The sequence below is a fragment of the Alternaria dauci genome, chromosome 8 (assembly GCF_042100115.1).
Source record: "Alternaria dauci strain A2016 chromosome 8, whole genome shotgun sequence".
In the NCBI taxonomy this organism is placed as follows: domain Eukaryota; kingdom Fungi; phylum Ascomycota; class Dothideomycetes; order Pleosporales; family Pleosporaceae; genus Alternaria; species Alternaria dauci.
The window spans coordinates 176,254-190,631 of record NC_091279.1 but is presented as its reverse complement, the minus strand read 5'-3'; the positions used below and the strand labels follow the sequence as shown (position 1 = coordinate 190,631).

At 54.6% G+C, this 14,378-nt stretch overlaps 7 protein-coding genes across 7 annotated transcripts; 5 read left to right on the top strand and 2 right to left on the bottom strand.

Annotated features, from left to right (window-relative positions):
* Positions 1 to 91: 91 nt before the first annotated feature.
* Positions 92 to 683, top strand: ACET3X_007995 (uncharacterized protein; the record flags this gene model as incomplete). Its single annotated transcript, XM_069454329.1, has 3 exons — positions 92 to 103; positions 164 to 437; positions 553 to 683. 3 exons carry the CDS (start codon positions 92 to 94, stop codon positions 681 to 683), a joined length of 417 nt encoding a protein of 138 aa, XP_069303597.1.
* A 900-nt stretch (positions 684 to 1,583) lies between these two features.
* ACET3X_007994 (uncharacterized protein) lies at positions 1,584 to 2,364 on the top strand (the record flags this gene model as incomplete). The annotated part of the gene is made up of 2 exons (XM_069454318.1): positions 1,584 to 1,875; positions 1,952 to 2,364. The coding sequence occupies 2 exons, from the start codon at positions 1,584 to 1,586 to the stop codon at positions 2,362 to 2,364; spliced, it is 705 nt and encodes a 234-aa protein (XP_069303596.1).
* A 412-nt stretch (positions 2,365 to 2,776) lies between these two features.
* On the top strand, positions 2,777 to 5,053 carry ACET3X_007993 (uncharacterized protein; the record flags this gene model as incomplete). The annotated part of the gene is made up of 2 exons (XM_069454306.1): positions 2,777 to 4,591; positions 4,643 to 5,053. 2 exons carry the CDS (start codon positions 2,777 to 2,779, stop codon positions 5,051 to 5,053), a joined length of 2,226 nt encoding a protein of 741 aa, XP_069303595.1.
* Positions 5,054 to 5,303: 250 nt separating this feature from the next.
* ACET3X_007992 (uncharacterized protein) lies at positions 5,304 to 6,660 on the bottom strand (the record flags this gene model as incomplete). The annotated part of the gene is made up of 3 exons (XM_069454295.1): positions 5,304 to 5,342; positions 5,412 to 5,969; positions 6,190 to 6,660. 3 exons carry the CDS (start codon positions 6,658 to 6,660, stop codon positions 5,304 to 5,306), a joined length of 1,068 nt encoding a protein of 355 aa, XP_069303594.1.
* Positions 6,661 to 7,375: 715 nt separating this feature from the next.
* On the top strand, positions 7,376 to 8,231 carry ACET3X_007991 (uncharacterized protein; the record flags this gene model as incomplete). Its single annotated transcript, XM_069454284.1, has 3 exons — positions 7,376 to 7,397; positions 7,448 to 7,527; positions 7,602 to 8,231. 3 exons carry the CDS (start codon positions 7,376 to 7,378, stop codon positions 8,229 to 8,231), a joined length of 732 nt encoding a protein of 243 aa, XP_069303593.1.
* A 162-nt stretch (positions 8,232 to 8,393) lies between these two features.
* Positions 8,394 to 9,699, bottom strand: ACET3X_007990 (uncharacterized protein; the record flags this gene model as incomplete). The annotated part of the gene is made up of 5 exons (XM_069454273.1): positions 8,394 to 8,505; positions 8,561 to 9,160; positions 9,211 to 9,273; positions 9,335 to 9,492; positions 9,628 to 9,699. 5 exons carry the CDS (start codon positions 9,697 to 9,699, stop codon positions 8,394 to 8,396), a joined length of 1,005 nt encoding a protein of 334 aa, XP_069303592.1.
* Positions 9,700 to 11,051: 1,352 nt separating this feature from the next.
* On the top strand, positions 11,052 to 13,800 carry ACET3X_007989 (uncharacterized protein; the record flags this gene model as incomplete). The annotated part of the gene is made up of 3 exons (XM_069454262.1): positions 11,052 to 11,203; positions 11,256 to 13,278; positions 13,327 to 13,800. The coding sequence occupies 3 exons, from the start codon at positions 11,052 to 11,054 to the stop codon at positions 13,798 to 13,800; spliced, it is 2,649 nt and encodes an 882-aa protein (XP_069303591.1).
* Between the last annotated feature and the right edge of the window lie 578 nt (positions 13,801 to 14,378).

Below are 14,378 nucleotides of genomic sequence, written 5' to 3'. Positions count from 1 at the left end.
ATATCTTCAACCGTCACTCGTTGTTCATCAAGACTCTCTCTTGACTTTAAAAGCTTCCAACCTTTCAATCATTTACCAACATCTTCCAGCTATGTTCAACAAGGTCCGAGCATTCAAGAACAAAATGCTATTTCAAGCTCAACATCTTAACAACTTTGTATAGGCTCTACTCACCGTCGCCCTCCTCGCCGCACCGGCGTTTGCAACTCCTACTCCAACCCGCACGCTCCAGAAACGTGACATAACGTGTGATGGAGTTACCTACTCCAACTCTCAATTGGAGGCCTGCCGTTCTACTCTCTGCTTGTATGACGACAGACAAGGCCCGGGAGGATACCCTCACTTTTTCAACAACCGCGAACGCCTTAATTTTGGGTCATACACAGGGAACTTGAGAGAGTATCCGCTGGTTGGTGGTAACAGCGCCTACAACGGGGGTAAGTGAAGTTTCTGTTCACATCACATAGCTGCATCAGCATATCACTAGCGACATGAGTACTGTCATTGCTGGATTTCGCTCCCTAGTAGTACTTGCTAACAGCTTACCTTCAGGTTCACCAGGAGCAGACCGTTGCGTGGTTGCTTACGATTCAACCACAGGAAACTGCGACCTCCTTGGCGCCATGACGCACAATGGCGTCCCTGCGTCTGCTCCTAGGAATTCCTTTGTCCTCTGCACTTAACTATTAAGATACGTCACTTGGATCAGGGTAGCGGCTTGACAGTGTTTAGTAAGATCTATATACGATCAGCATAGACAGAGCTTATTTCAGAATGGGACGTACATTTTATTATGATTTGTTCGAATGAGTGAGCCTGCTAAAAGTGTAAACTTCTGGTTGGTTTGCCTGCTGTAGAGATGAGGTGTGAAAGCGCTTCGTCTATGTGACGACCCAGTAACGTAGAGAATATTCAGGCTATGTGACAAATCCTTCATAGCCAAGCAGCTATGGCTGAGCAATTTCGTAGGGATGATCTTTGAAGGCCGACAAATGGTGCTCAGCAACGGCTCTCGTAGATTGGAAGGCTTGGGGCTTGGGGCCGGCCCGGCCGGTTCATGCGACAGCCGAATTTGAGGATTTCGTAATCTGTTCATTGGTCAGGAAATAGTACATATATTTGATCTCAAACAAGCCTGGTATCCTTGTCGAAAAGGCGCTAATTAGACACTAGCTAGGGTGTTGGTGCAACACACCCGAGCACGAGAGCAAGGTGGTAGGTGTATTGTGCCGATGGTTAGTCTGCATACGTCACCTCCTGCCTCGCTGTTTTGTATATAGACTTTGCTTGTTCAGCCCATGCAGCTGCTATTGTGAGAGCAGCAGACAAAACGTTGCCACGGACTTTTTGTTAGATCCAAGACTTTTCAGTTGAAGTACAAATCCCCCCCTCGAGCAAACCTTTACATACCTCGATTAAGCCCACCTGCAGAGTGCATTATCTGGACCATTTAGCGCATCTTGCAAGAACCGAGTTTTTCAATGCGAGGACGTAGTGACCCTCGCGGGAGTGGCCATGGAGGAAATGGCCGCGGAGGAAGTATCCAACACCTACCGCGTCCCTCTCCAACCATCGTACAAGTTATGGATACTTCGATACCAGTCTCTTCGGCTGCAAATCTCCTTGTAGGACCTGCTATTTCGGCATTCGTTGCTGGTGATGCAGCCGCTGGCGAGGCTGCTTTATGGGATATCTGGAACCAAGTGGTCGAATACGCATCGCAGACGCCAGCTCACGAGCTCGATAGGGTAGTCGAGGTCCTCGGAGCCGTGGCTGCCTTGGAAGAGCCGGCCACGTTTGAGATTTGGGGCAAGCAAGCTGGCTGGAAACAGCTTCCGTTGCTGGGACCCGTCATTCGAGAGAGTTGGGACGATGGTATGTAGCCCTACCTCGCCAGTGTTTTTCAACTTGAACGCATGGAGCAAGAGTCGATCCGCTAATTTCTCCTTAGAGCGACATGCAGAGCCATTTAATATCAACGCATTTGCCGCTCGCCTTACGGCTGCTGACCTAGTGGACCTTTCCATCTACGCGATCTGGACGCTGCGTTCCGTGTTGGAGGACTCAGCACCTGGCCAGATCTACAGTAAAAGCGGAGACAAGGAGTGTAAAGCGGCTGCGGCATGGTTCATCTACGCAGGTAAAGCTCTGTACGCGTTTTGCAAAGAGGGAAAGACATACAGTGGTCGTGCCGCTGCGCAGGGTAGCGGTGTTGTTGGCGAAGAGTGGAATGGCTACAACGAAGCGAGATGGAAGCTTTGGGTGGAGCGATTGGAGGAGGTACAGAAGGCTGTGGTGGACGAGGAGACGAAGAAGGTATTACAAAAGGCGATGGGGGCGATTCGGGATGCTAGTAGCGACTAGTGTTGACGCGCGCCGACTATGAAGATGTTGAATTCGGACATGAGTAAGCCGTTTGAATGGTTCCGCTTGACTGTTCCAGATCATGTGCTGGTACAACAACCATGCTACAACTGCAGCCAAACAGCTTCTCACGATGATGCAGCTGGTGACTTGCGTAGTGCATCTCGGGGCAATGTGTGGACGTGCCAGATGGTCACGGCCAAAGTTTTGGCGTGCAGTGTGTATGGTGTAATGATTGTGAATCTCCAAGGCTGCGAGGCTGCGAGGCGGAATGGCGGAATGGCCGTCTTTCCTTTAACGACCCCACTAGCGCGCACCAAAATTACCTGGGCACTCGCAAAGTTATCACCAAAACCGCACCCCGCCGCCGCCGCCGCCGCAACTGCGACCGCACACGACTTATACCGCAATCATGGCGTCGACATACTCGAACCTGCCCATGGACGGCGACGACGAATTCGACGAGAGCCAAATCGACTTTACCGACATTGAAGAGCAGTTCCAGGTGCGGCTCGACGAGGGGCTCGACGCCTTTGTCGTCATCGACGGCCTCCCCATTGTGCCCGAGGACAGCAAGGCCAAGCTCGTCAAGTTTGTGCTGAGGAAGCTCAACAGCGTCGGCAAGGTCAAGGACGATGGCGTGCACATGCCCGTGGGCGAGTCGGGCAAGACGGAGGGGTATGCCTTTGTCGAGTACAGCGCGCCCGCCGAGGCTGTCGCGGCCGTCAAGCAGCTCAACGGCACGGCGCTCGACAAGAAACACACCATGGCCGTCAACAAGCTCACCGACATTGACCGCTACGGCAAGGAGGGCCGCATCGACGACGAATACCACGCGCCCGAGATCCCGCCCTTTGAGCACAAGGAGCACCTGAGGTGGTGGCTGGGCGACGCCGACAGCCGCGACCAGATGGCCATGTACCGCCAGGACAAGGTCGGCGTCTTCTGGAACGAAAAGGAAGACCAGCCCGAGCAGGTTGTCGACCGCGAGAACTGGACCGAGTCCTTCATCCAGTGGTCGCCCCAGGGCACCTACCTCACCTCCATGCACGCCCAGGGCGTCCAGCTGTGGGGCGGCAAGGCCTGGAGCAGGCAGAAGCGCTTCGCCCATCCCGGCGTCAACCTGGTCGACTTCTCGCCCGGCGAAAGGTACCTCACCACCTGGTCCCACCGCCCGCTCCAGGTCGACGAGAACCACCCGGTCCCATCGCTCTCGCTCGAGGAGGACGGCAAGAACTACATCATCTGGGACATTGCCACAGGCAAGCCCCTGCGCTCCTTTGCTACCATTGACGTACCGGGCGGCACCGACGCCGACGGTAACCCCGTCAAGAAGAAGCTGCAGTGGCCGACGTTCAAGTGGTCTTCCGACGACAAGTATGTTGCTCGCATGACGCAGGGCCAGTCCATTTCCATTTACGAGCTGCCGCGCATGAACCTGCTCGACAAGACGTCGGTCAAGATCGAGGGCGTCATGGACTTTGAATGGGCTCCCGCAACACCCCGCAGAGACGGCATCAAGACGTACGAACAGCTCTTCTGCTACTGGACACCCGAACTCGGCAGCAATCCCGCCAAGGTCGGCCTCATGTCCATTCCCTCCAAGGAGATTGTGCGCACGCGAAACCTCTTCAACGTCTCGGACGCAAAGCTGCACTGGCAATCCGAAGCTGCCTATGTCTGCGTCAAGGTGGACCGTCACTCCAAGTCCAAAAAGTCCCTCGCCACCAATCTCGAAATCTTTCGTGTCCGCGAAAAGGGTGTGCCTGTCGAAGTCGTCGATTCAATCAAGGACACTGTCATCAACTTTGCCTGGGAACCCAAGGGCAACCGCTTCGTACTCATCACAACTGGCGAAGTCATTCAGGGCGCTGCCGTGGGCCCCAAGACTGCCGTCTCTTTCTTCGCCCCCGAGAAGCTCAAAGGCGGCGCACCCGGCAACTTCCGTCACATCCGAACCATTGACAAGAAGAACAGCAACGCCATCTACTGGTCGCCCAAGGGACGGTTCGTCGTTGTCGCTGCTCTCCAGTCTCAGCAGTCCTTTGAACTCGAATTCTGGGACATGAGCTTCGACAGACCAAAGGACGAGTCTGAAAAGGGTGACAAGGAAGTCAACGCCAACCTGCAGCTCATGGATACGGCCGAGCACTACGGTGTGACCGACATTGAGTGGGACCCTACCGGCCGCTATGTCGCCACCGTTGCCAGTGCTTTCCGTCACCGCGTACGTATCTTTACCACCATGTCTTCTTTTGCTTCTGCTAACACCCGCTAGATGGAGAACGGCTACCATCTCTATGACTTCAAGGGTACACTGCTCCGCGAAGAAGCCATCGAAGGCTTCAAGCAGCTCCTCTGGCGCCCACGTCCCCCGACCCTTCTCTCCAAGGAGGAGCAAGCCGAGATCCGCAAGAACCTGCGCAACTACTCCAAGGTCTTTGACGAGCAGGACGTTGCAAAGAAGAGCTCCGCCAACAAGGCAGTCGTCGAGGCTCGCCGCGAGATGCTGGACGAGTGGCGCAGATGGCGCGAAGAGGTTACCCAGAGGCTGCGCGACCAAGGAGCCGACCTCGAGCTGGCATCCCTCAAGGGACAGACGCCTGGGCAGGCAGACGATGGGCACCAGGAAGAGATTGAGGAGATTGTAGAGGAGATTATTGACGAGACCGAAGAGGTCGTGAACTAAGTGGTTGAATGAGCAGAGGCGAGTGTGACGGTAGCTTGAATCAAGGTGCTGGGAAACTATTTCCCGGAGCATGCAATCTATGGCAAACAATGACATGCAATACTACATTCCAACCCACCCCCCCTTCTCCACACAACAATCGTAGAGGCAACAGCTCTTGTTTCGTTTATCTCTTATTGAAGAGGGAGAAGTTCAGACAGTCGATACCATGCGAGACGACCAAACTCATCATGGTCCGGTGTGCCTTGGATCAAGTCTTCTTCCTCCCTTCCAGCTTCGCCCTATAATGCTAGACCAAGTTAGCATTCCTTGTTTCTTCACACCCGCTCGCCCTACGCAGTCTATGCCTTGAACTCACCTGGCAGCTAATCCTCAGACCCTCTTCCAAGCCAACCCTAGGTCTGTAACCCAGCAACAGCCTTGCTTTTGCTATACTAACATAGCGATCGCGACACCCATCACTCACCATCCCCCGACTAAGCACCCCACCACCACCATCCGTACCCGTTACCCACTCGACCCACTCAGCACAATACCCCAACCACCACCCCACGCCTTCTGGAACCCTAACCTGGAACCTCGGCACATGCCCAAATTCTTTCCACACCGCGAGACACAGTGCCCTTGCAGTAACGGGCTCGCCATTGCTAATAAACATGGCTTGACCAGCCGCCGTCTGCGAAGTTGTTAGATTGTGCACGGCGAGCACGTGTGCGTCTGCGGCGTTGTCGAGGTAGACAAAGTCTTGCAGGTTGGTGCCGGTGCCGAGGATGAAGGGCGTGGAGGACGTGGAGATGCACGAGTGGATTGTGGGGATGCAGACGGTGTCGTTGGGACCGAAGATGGGGGCGCAACGGAGGGCGCAGGTTGAAAAGTCGTGGGTGTTTGCGGAGAGGACTAGGGATTCGGCAATGGCCTGGGATGCGTGAGTATTTTTCTCTTTTGCGTCTTCTTGTTTTCATTTCGTTTTTCAAGGTCTGTGGAGATTTTATCGGCTGGCTAAGAAGCAAGATTTGGTGTGATGGCAATGGATGGTTTCGAAACTTTTCCTGGGTCTTGTGCAGGAGGAGCTCTGTACGAAATGAAATGGAAAGAACAGACAAGGAAAAACATAGCAAAAAGAGAAAACCAGTTACCTTGCTCTGTCCATAACTCGTGTGCACACGACCCGTTGGCCACCGCTCATCCACATTCCTGAAATCGCAATCCAACTCATCCAAAACAACAGTCACACTACTCGTGTACACAAAAGCCTTTGCACCATACTCCCTGCTTGCCTCAACCACATTCCTCGTTCCCTCGACATTGATCTTGAAGACGGCGTCTTTGCCGCGCATGGAGTAGCGCTTCGTACCTAGCGGGAAGACGCCGACTGTATGAATGACGACGGCGGGTCGCGCTTCGGCAAAGACGCTGGACAGGGAAGACGAGTCCATGATGTTGCAGCGCACATAGCGCACGCTGTTGGTAAAGCTGGTGCTGCCGAGCGAGGGCGGGTTGACGTCTATGACAGTAATGGCGTATCTTTTGCTGCGCAGGAGTGCAGAGACGATGGCGGTACCAAGGAAGCCACAGCCGCCTGTTACCAAGACGCGTGTTGAATCCATTTTTGGGGGGTTGAAGAATCCTCAGCGAGGATGTGTGTAGTACAGTGTAGTGTTGTTGACCTAGGACACGTTTCTCTCTCCGAGTGCATCCCATCCGTGGTCTCTTAATGGCATGGATGCATGAAGCTTCGTGTTTGCAGTATCTGGGGCGGATCTACTCAAAAGACTGCGCACGATTGTTGTTGGCAAGAGGTGATGTCGGTTCTGTTGGAGAGTGAGACATGATGGAGGCGTGTCGCAGTCAACCTTGGAAGCATTGCCCGATGCTTTCCCGCTCTTACGGTACGTCGCGCGCAAAAATGCCCCTTCGCGAGCCAGTCCAGAGAAGAACCCATGTACTTTCTGCGCTGGAACGAAATACAAATAGTACCAGCTGGTGATTGTCGGACTGAATGAACGTCTGCAGTTGATCGCTCAAGTCCGGTCATATTGTTGGTGTCCGAGCAAACACCTAATCTTGACCGTGGCGTAAATTGACGCTACTGGTATCCTCCGACTGTATGCAGCAGAATACAACACATCATACTGCCGTAGAAGATTGAACCTCCGAGTATGATACATACGGAGGCACGCCTGATTTCCGTGTGAATATACCGAATTACTCTGGTCGTTCTGCCTCGATTAGATCTTTAAAGATTTTCACAACCTTCGTGTGGTAAAGAACGGCATCGAAAACACGAAAAAAAATAAAAATTACTCAACAATCACAACCATCATGAAGGTTAACGAAAACCAAGGTATATATCGCAGAAGCTTAACCGCAAACAAAGATGCCAATTTCCTACAGCAATCCTTACACCCCGCCTCCTTCTCGTTCCGTACAGTTCTCACCACGTCCCCACATACCACGAATGGATGCAAGACGAGGTATACCAAAAGCCCCCCCCCCCCCACTCGATTCTTCACCACTCCAATCCCTCCAATGGCTAACTGAGATACAGGAACTACAGAAGCTCACCGCGTCCGAGCCACTGACGCTGCAGGACGAGTACGCCATGCAAGCATCGTGGCGTCAAGATGCAGACAAACTGACCTTTATCATCTGCACTTCACCTCACACACAGACAGCACCAGATCTCCCCACAACGGGCAAGATCTCTCCCGGAGTCGAAGATGCACCCGATCGCATGGTTGGAGACGTGAATCTATTCTTGTATCCGGGTGAGGAAGACGACAACGACGACGCAGGGCAGCAAGACAATAGTGAGACAGAAAAGGTGGACACGGTCGGCGAGTTGGAGATTATGATTGCTCGGCCTAGCGCCCGGGGAAAAGGACTGGGGAAAGAAGCCCTGCAGGCTTTCATGTGGTACATAGCTACCTCGTTGCCGGCCATTATGGAAGAATACGCAAAAGGGGCAAACGACACGGACAAGCTCAAGTCCCTAAGCTACCTGAGAGTCAAGATTGACAAAGACAATGTCCGGAGCCTTGAACTGTTCAAAAGGTTGCGCTTCAAACAGGTCAGCGGGCCCAACTATTTCGGCGAAGTGGAACTACAATCAAGAGATGTACATGGTGGCCTAGCGGATGCTGCTCAGTTTGCGAGAAAACTACCCTACGGGGAGTGAAAGACACGCATGTTCAGAACAAGTGGCATGAAGAGCACGGGACTGCATGTCACGAGGCAAAGAAATGTGATTGATGGAAGTACCTGGCAATGTACACGATATAGAACACACGCTTCCGCTACCCGCTCTCCTGAACCGCGCAAATGCAAAACCACTCAATGTTTATTGATTCGTCTTGCCGGAGTTGTTTGGCTTGGGAACGTGATCGAGGATGCTCTTGTTTTGCGGTGGCTGGTAGACAATCTTCCGTGTCTTTAGCGGTGCCCACTTGTACCTGTCATAGTTGTTAGTTTGTGAGCAAGACAATGGGGGGGAGTGGGGAGACTTGCCTCTTGACCCAGACACTGAGCGCGAACAGAACACTGGTGACGGCGAGCACCTTCCAGCCCATCTTCTTGCGGTCGTCCATCTCAGGCTCAGCGGTCCAGTTGAGGAACTCGACCACGTCCTTGGCCATCTGCGAGGTCGAAGCCTTGGTGCCGTCATCGTACTCGACCAAGTCATCGTACAGAACACGGGCCATGGCAATTCCGGTGCCGGGGAAGTAGGGGTTGAAGTTGAGGCCTTCTTGGACAACGGCACCGGCAGGTGGCTCCTCGGGGTAGCCGGTCAGCAAGCTGAAGATGTAGTTGCAGCCGCCGTGGCGGGCCTTGACCATGAGGGATAGATCGGGGGGAAGAGCACCGTTGTTGGCAGCGCGGGCGGCTTCGTCGTTCTTGTAGGGGGCGGGCATGTAGTCGGACAGCTTTCCGGGGCGCTTCTCAATCTCGCCCTGGTCGTTTGGCTCCGTGTCGTACTCGTTCTCCTCGGCGAGCGCCTTGGCCTCGTCGACTGTCATGAACTTTCCGACGACGGCGCGGTAGGGCACACGGGAGATGGAGTGGCACGAGGCGCACACCTCGCGGTAGACCTGGAAGCCACGGCGCAGACTGTGGCAGGTTAGGGGCTGCGCATGTGCGGCAGGACGGGGACGACGTACGCTGCGTGGTCAAACGTCTTGGACCACTTCTCGTGCTCCCACGGGTACTGGGTTGGGTGGAGGCTGTAGAGGCATATGGCGTCAGTACAGTGACGGCAGGGCGGAGCATGCGGGGCGCACTCACCCTTCTTCGGCGGGCGTCATGGCATCGACCTGGCGTCCGTAGAGATGCCAGTACCAGGCCGTGGAGCCGACGGCAAAGATGGTGGCGCCTGCGGGGAGGGCGTTGTTCTTCCATGCCGAGGCGGTGCCGTCGGCGGAGCTCGATGTCGAGGCAAAGCGCTGTATCACCCATTCCGTCAGCCAGATTGTTCAATGGAGGCGGGGCAGGCCCGAGCAGTGCAGCCCGGCGAGCGATGGCGTCGATGAAGCTCGCGCGAGCTGTCGGGCTGTCTTGAGGCCATGCGGGCGGCGTACCGGCTTGGTCGAGGCATTGCGGGCCGTGGCAGCGGCGGAGCGTGCCGTACGCAGTGCTGAGCGAGCCAACATGGTCATATGAAGCTGGCCCGGAGCAGGAGGGAGACGGAGGCAATGCGTCGTCGGGTTGTCGGCGGTGGTGATGCTGAGAGTAGGTGCGGGAGAGAATGGTTCAATTTCCAAATCCCCTAGCGCGCCTAGTCGCTCACATAATAGACTCGTGATTGGCTGCATCTTCCACCTCGGAATTTCTAAAATCAGAAATCTTAGAGATACTAGCAGCCTTATGCTTTGTCTGTCTACTTTTACTTATTGTTTCTATTACCACGTTGTAGTGCGTGGTTGGGGCAAACAGTGTTGGTTTTCTGAATCTTATTGACGCTAGAGCGCGGCTAGTCGCTCACATAATACACTCGTGATTTCCACCTCCATCCACGCATACATCATCGGGTGCATACCGGCCTATGCTGCAGGTATCTTTTCTTCGCATCGACTCTTGACGCAGAACACCATGGGCACCTTTGTAGTACGTTATAGCTGAGGCGCGACTTGGAGATCAAGAGCTCCCTCGTGCTTTGAGCCCTGCAAACAACTTTTCGAACCAAACATCATCGCACATGCCTGCCCATCATCATGCCGAGACACAAGTCGGAACATCTATTCACCCAAAGCACGCGTTACAACCGCACCACTTGCGCGCTGTTCAACGCCGCAGCAACAGCACAGCAATGTCATGTGACCCTACTTCTATACCCTTTCACTCATGCAGGAATTGCGAAAGGGCTCAAACGAGGGCTAGCTCTTTTCTAGCAAGAACTGGCTGTATGGCCAGAACACACAGCGTCTCTGCGGAGAGGGTGACGCTGGGAGGACTTTCTTGCGTGTTGAATTAGAAAAAAAAAGCCTTTGACGAAAAGACGGCAAGGTTTATATAGGTACCGGCTAGCGGAACGTTCCACTAGGCTACATGGGGCACGCAACATCAACATCAACAGGACTGGAGAAGCCTCTGCCCCGTCTCACTGTATGCGCTTCCAAAGCAGCGTGCTGATTGAAACAAAAAGGCTGCTAGTGCCCTGGGGACTGCTGTTGTACTGTACAGTATTCGTGTGCTTGGGCATCTTCCGTGCTTGCTTCCACCTGGGTCCCCTTGGTATTGTATGCACGTCGCGCCACAGCAGACGAGAAGCTAGATGCACCGCTTCACCCATCATGGCCGTCTTCTGGTGTCAAGACCCGTCACCGCTCCTTGCTGCAGTCCCAGTCGACTGAAGCCGCGTCGGAACCTCTTGCACACGCTCACAACGTCAAACACTCGCCTCTCTCGTTACCCCGCTGTCTCGCCGACACCGTCCCTCCGCTCCCCTCCATCCTCCCGACACCCTGCCTTAGTCACTGTGAGGCACTGTTCCCACCGACGAAACATGTGCAAGCACTTTGGCGCCGAGGGCCATTCGTCCATTGACATCACAAAGGGCCGCGAGGTGCTGCCCGCCAACGTCAAGCCCATCCACTATGACTTGACGCTGGAGCCCGACTTTGCCAACTTCACCTACCAAGGCACCGTCACCATTGAGTAACGCACACGCGCATCTTGCACAACAAGCCGCCCACTGACACCACGCCAGTCTAGACGTCGTCGACGACACAACCTCCATCTCCCTCAACACCAACGAGCTCAAGATCCACTCGACCAAGGTCACCGCCGGCCAGCAAGTCATCACCGAATCGCCCACGGTCACCACCGACGACGATGCGCAGACGACAAAGGTCAGCTTCGACCAGACCATCCCCGGCGGTAGCCAGGCCAAGCTCACCATGGCCTTCTCCGGCGTCCTCAACGACAACATGGCCGGCTTCTACCGTTCCTCCTTCAAGGCCCCCGACGGCTCGACCACATACATGGCTACCACGCAGATGGAGCCCACGGATGCCAGGCGGGCGTTTCCTTGCTTCGACGAGCCGGCCCTCAAGGCCAAATTCACCGTCACCCTCATCGCCGACGACAAGATGACCTGCCTCAGCAACATGGACGTGGCGTCGGAGAAGCAAGTCGACAGCGCCATGTCGGGCGGAAAGCGCAAGGCCGTCACCTTCAACCCGACGCCCCTCATGTCGACCTACCTCCTGTGCTTCATCATCGGCGAGCTCAACTACATTGAGACGAACAACTTCCGCGTCCCTGTGCGAGTCTATGCTCCAAAGGACCGAGACATTGAGCACGGCCGCTTCTCTCTCGAGCTGGCTGCAAAGACGCTCGAGTTTTACGAGAAGACCTTTGACAGTCCCTTCCCACTGCCCAAGATGGACATGGTCGCTATCCCCGACTTTAGCGCAGGCGCCATGGAGAACTGGGGCCTCGTCACCTATCGCGTCGTGGATGTGCTCATTGACGAAAAGGTCAGCGGTGCGGCTACCAAGCAGCGCGTTGCCGAGACGGTGCAGCACGAGCTCGCACACCAGTGGTTCGGCAATCTCGTGACCATGGACTTTTGGGACGGCTTGTGGCTCAACGAAGGCTTCGCAACCTGGATGTCGTGGTACTCCTGCAACGTCTTCTACCCCGACTGGAAGGTCTGGGAAGGCTATGTTACGGACAATCTGGCTAGCGCACTTTCGCTCGACTCCCTACGCAGCAGTCATCCCATTGAGGTGCCCGTGAAGCGCGCAGATGAGATCAATCAGATCTTCGACGCCATCTCCTACTCCAAGGGCTCTAGCGTCATTCGCATGATCTCCAAATATGTTGGAGAAGAAACCTTCATGGAGGGTATTCGCCGCTACCTCAAGAAGCACGCTTATGGCAACACAGAAACCGGCGACCTGTGGGCTGCCCTGGCTGATGCCAGCGGCAAAGACGTTGGCAAGGTCATGGATATCTGGACCAAGAAGGTTGGCTTCCCGGTCGTTACCGTGACCGAGGGCGCCGACTCTATCCACCTCAAGCAAAACCGGTTCCTCCGCACGGCCGACGTCAAGCCAGAGGAAGACCAGACCCTGTACCCAGTCTTCCTCGCGCTCCGGACCAAAGAAGGCGTTGACGAGGACTTGACGCTTTTCGATCGCGAAGCCGACTTCAAGCTCAAGGATCTCGACTTCTTCAAGCTCAACGCAGACCACTCTGGCCTTTACCGGACCTCGTACACGCCAGAGCGACTGAGGAAGCTTGGAATCTCGGCCAAGGAGGGCCTCTTGACTGTTGAGGACAGAGCTGGTATGATTGCCGATGCTGGCTCGCTAGCTGCGTCTGGCTATCAAAAGACGTCTGGCATACTCTCGCTCCTGGACAGCTTCAAGCACGAGGCAGAGTTTGTCGTTTGGGGAGAGATTACCGGTCGCATTGGTTCCCTCCGGGGCGCATGGATGTTTGAGGACCAGAAGATCAGGGATGCTCTGAAGAAGTTTCAACTGGACCTCAGCGCAGAAAAGGCACATGAGTTGGGATGGACATTTGATGAGAAAGACGGCCATATCGAGCAACAGTTCAAGGGCCTCATGTTTGGTGCTGCCGGTATCGCCGGAGACGACAAGATTACCAAGGCATCCTTTGACATGTTTGAGAAGTTCAAGGCAGGCGACAAGTCGGCCATCCACCCCAACATCCGCGGCAGCGTATATGCCATTGTGTTGGCGAATGGCGGGCCAGAAGAAGTAAGTCGTTGGGCTGTCATGTCTGCAACCTAAACTAACCATCCTCAGTACGACGTCATTGTCAACGAGTCACGAAACGCGGCCACAAGCGACGAGCGCAACTCTGCTCTTCGCGCGCTCGGTCGTGCCAAGTCGCCAGAGCTCATCCAGCGCACGCTCGCCATGGCCCTCAGTGACGAGGTCAAGGGCCAGGACATCTACCTGCCCATTGCCGCACTAAGGTCACACGCAGAGGGCTGCCACGCGCTGTGGAAGTGGGTCAAGGACAACTGGTCGGAACTCGAGCGGAGGCTGCCTCCTAGCTTGAGCATGCTAAGCTCGGTTGTCGCCATTACGACATCGGGCTTCACGCACCGCGAACACATTGATGATATCCAGGCCTTTTTTAGCAGCAAGAGCACAAAGGGCTTCGATATGGCGTTGTCGCAGAGCATCGACGCTATCAGCGCTAAAGCTGCTTGGTTGGAGAGAGATGCGGAGGATGTCAAGACGTGGCTGCAGGAACACAAGTACCTGCAGTAAGTAGAAGCTGCATGTTTTGTGTGCTGTCTTGGCATATGGCTGTACAGATGGATGGTGATGACAACAGTAAATACTCTAGGCCCATGAATTTATCAGGTGCCCAACGAAGACGACAAGCTTTTTTTATGGTTTTCGTTGTGACCAATACTTTAGTGTAGCCAGTTGAGGACCGAAGCAAAAAGAACGTCTGACCAAAAATGCCTTGCAGATATCAGCAGTCCTTTGTTTTGCGCGGTTCGAGCGATATGTGATATCACCTACCTCTAGACAAGGCAGCAACTTTGTCCGTAGGTCCAACGATGACGTCAGACTACATGTCATTATCGGGATCCGAATAATTCACACCCCGACCACCTACCTCTGCGGTACGTTGGATTTGCCCTTTACAGATGTTGTGGATTTGGCGTGACGTGCATTCATGTATGCATTCACCGATTCCTAGTGGGGTACTCCAGATAGCCGGGGATGAATGCTGTTTCCAGCTAGCTAGCAACAACAATGCAGTTCTACAGCTAGCAATCTTGAGCATCGGAATAATCACTAGGTCGAGATGTACCCAAAAAGTAGTCCGTAGAACC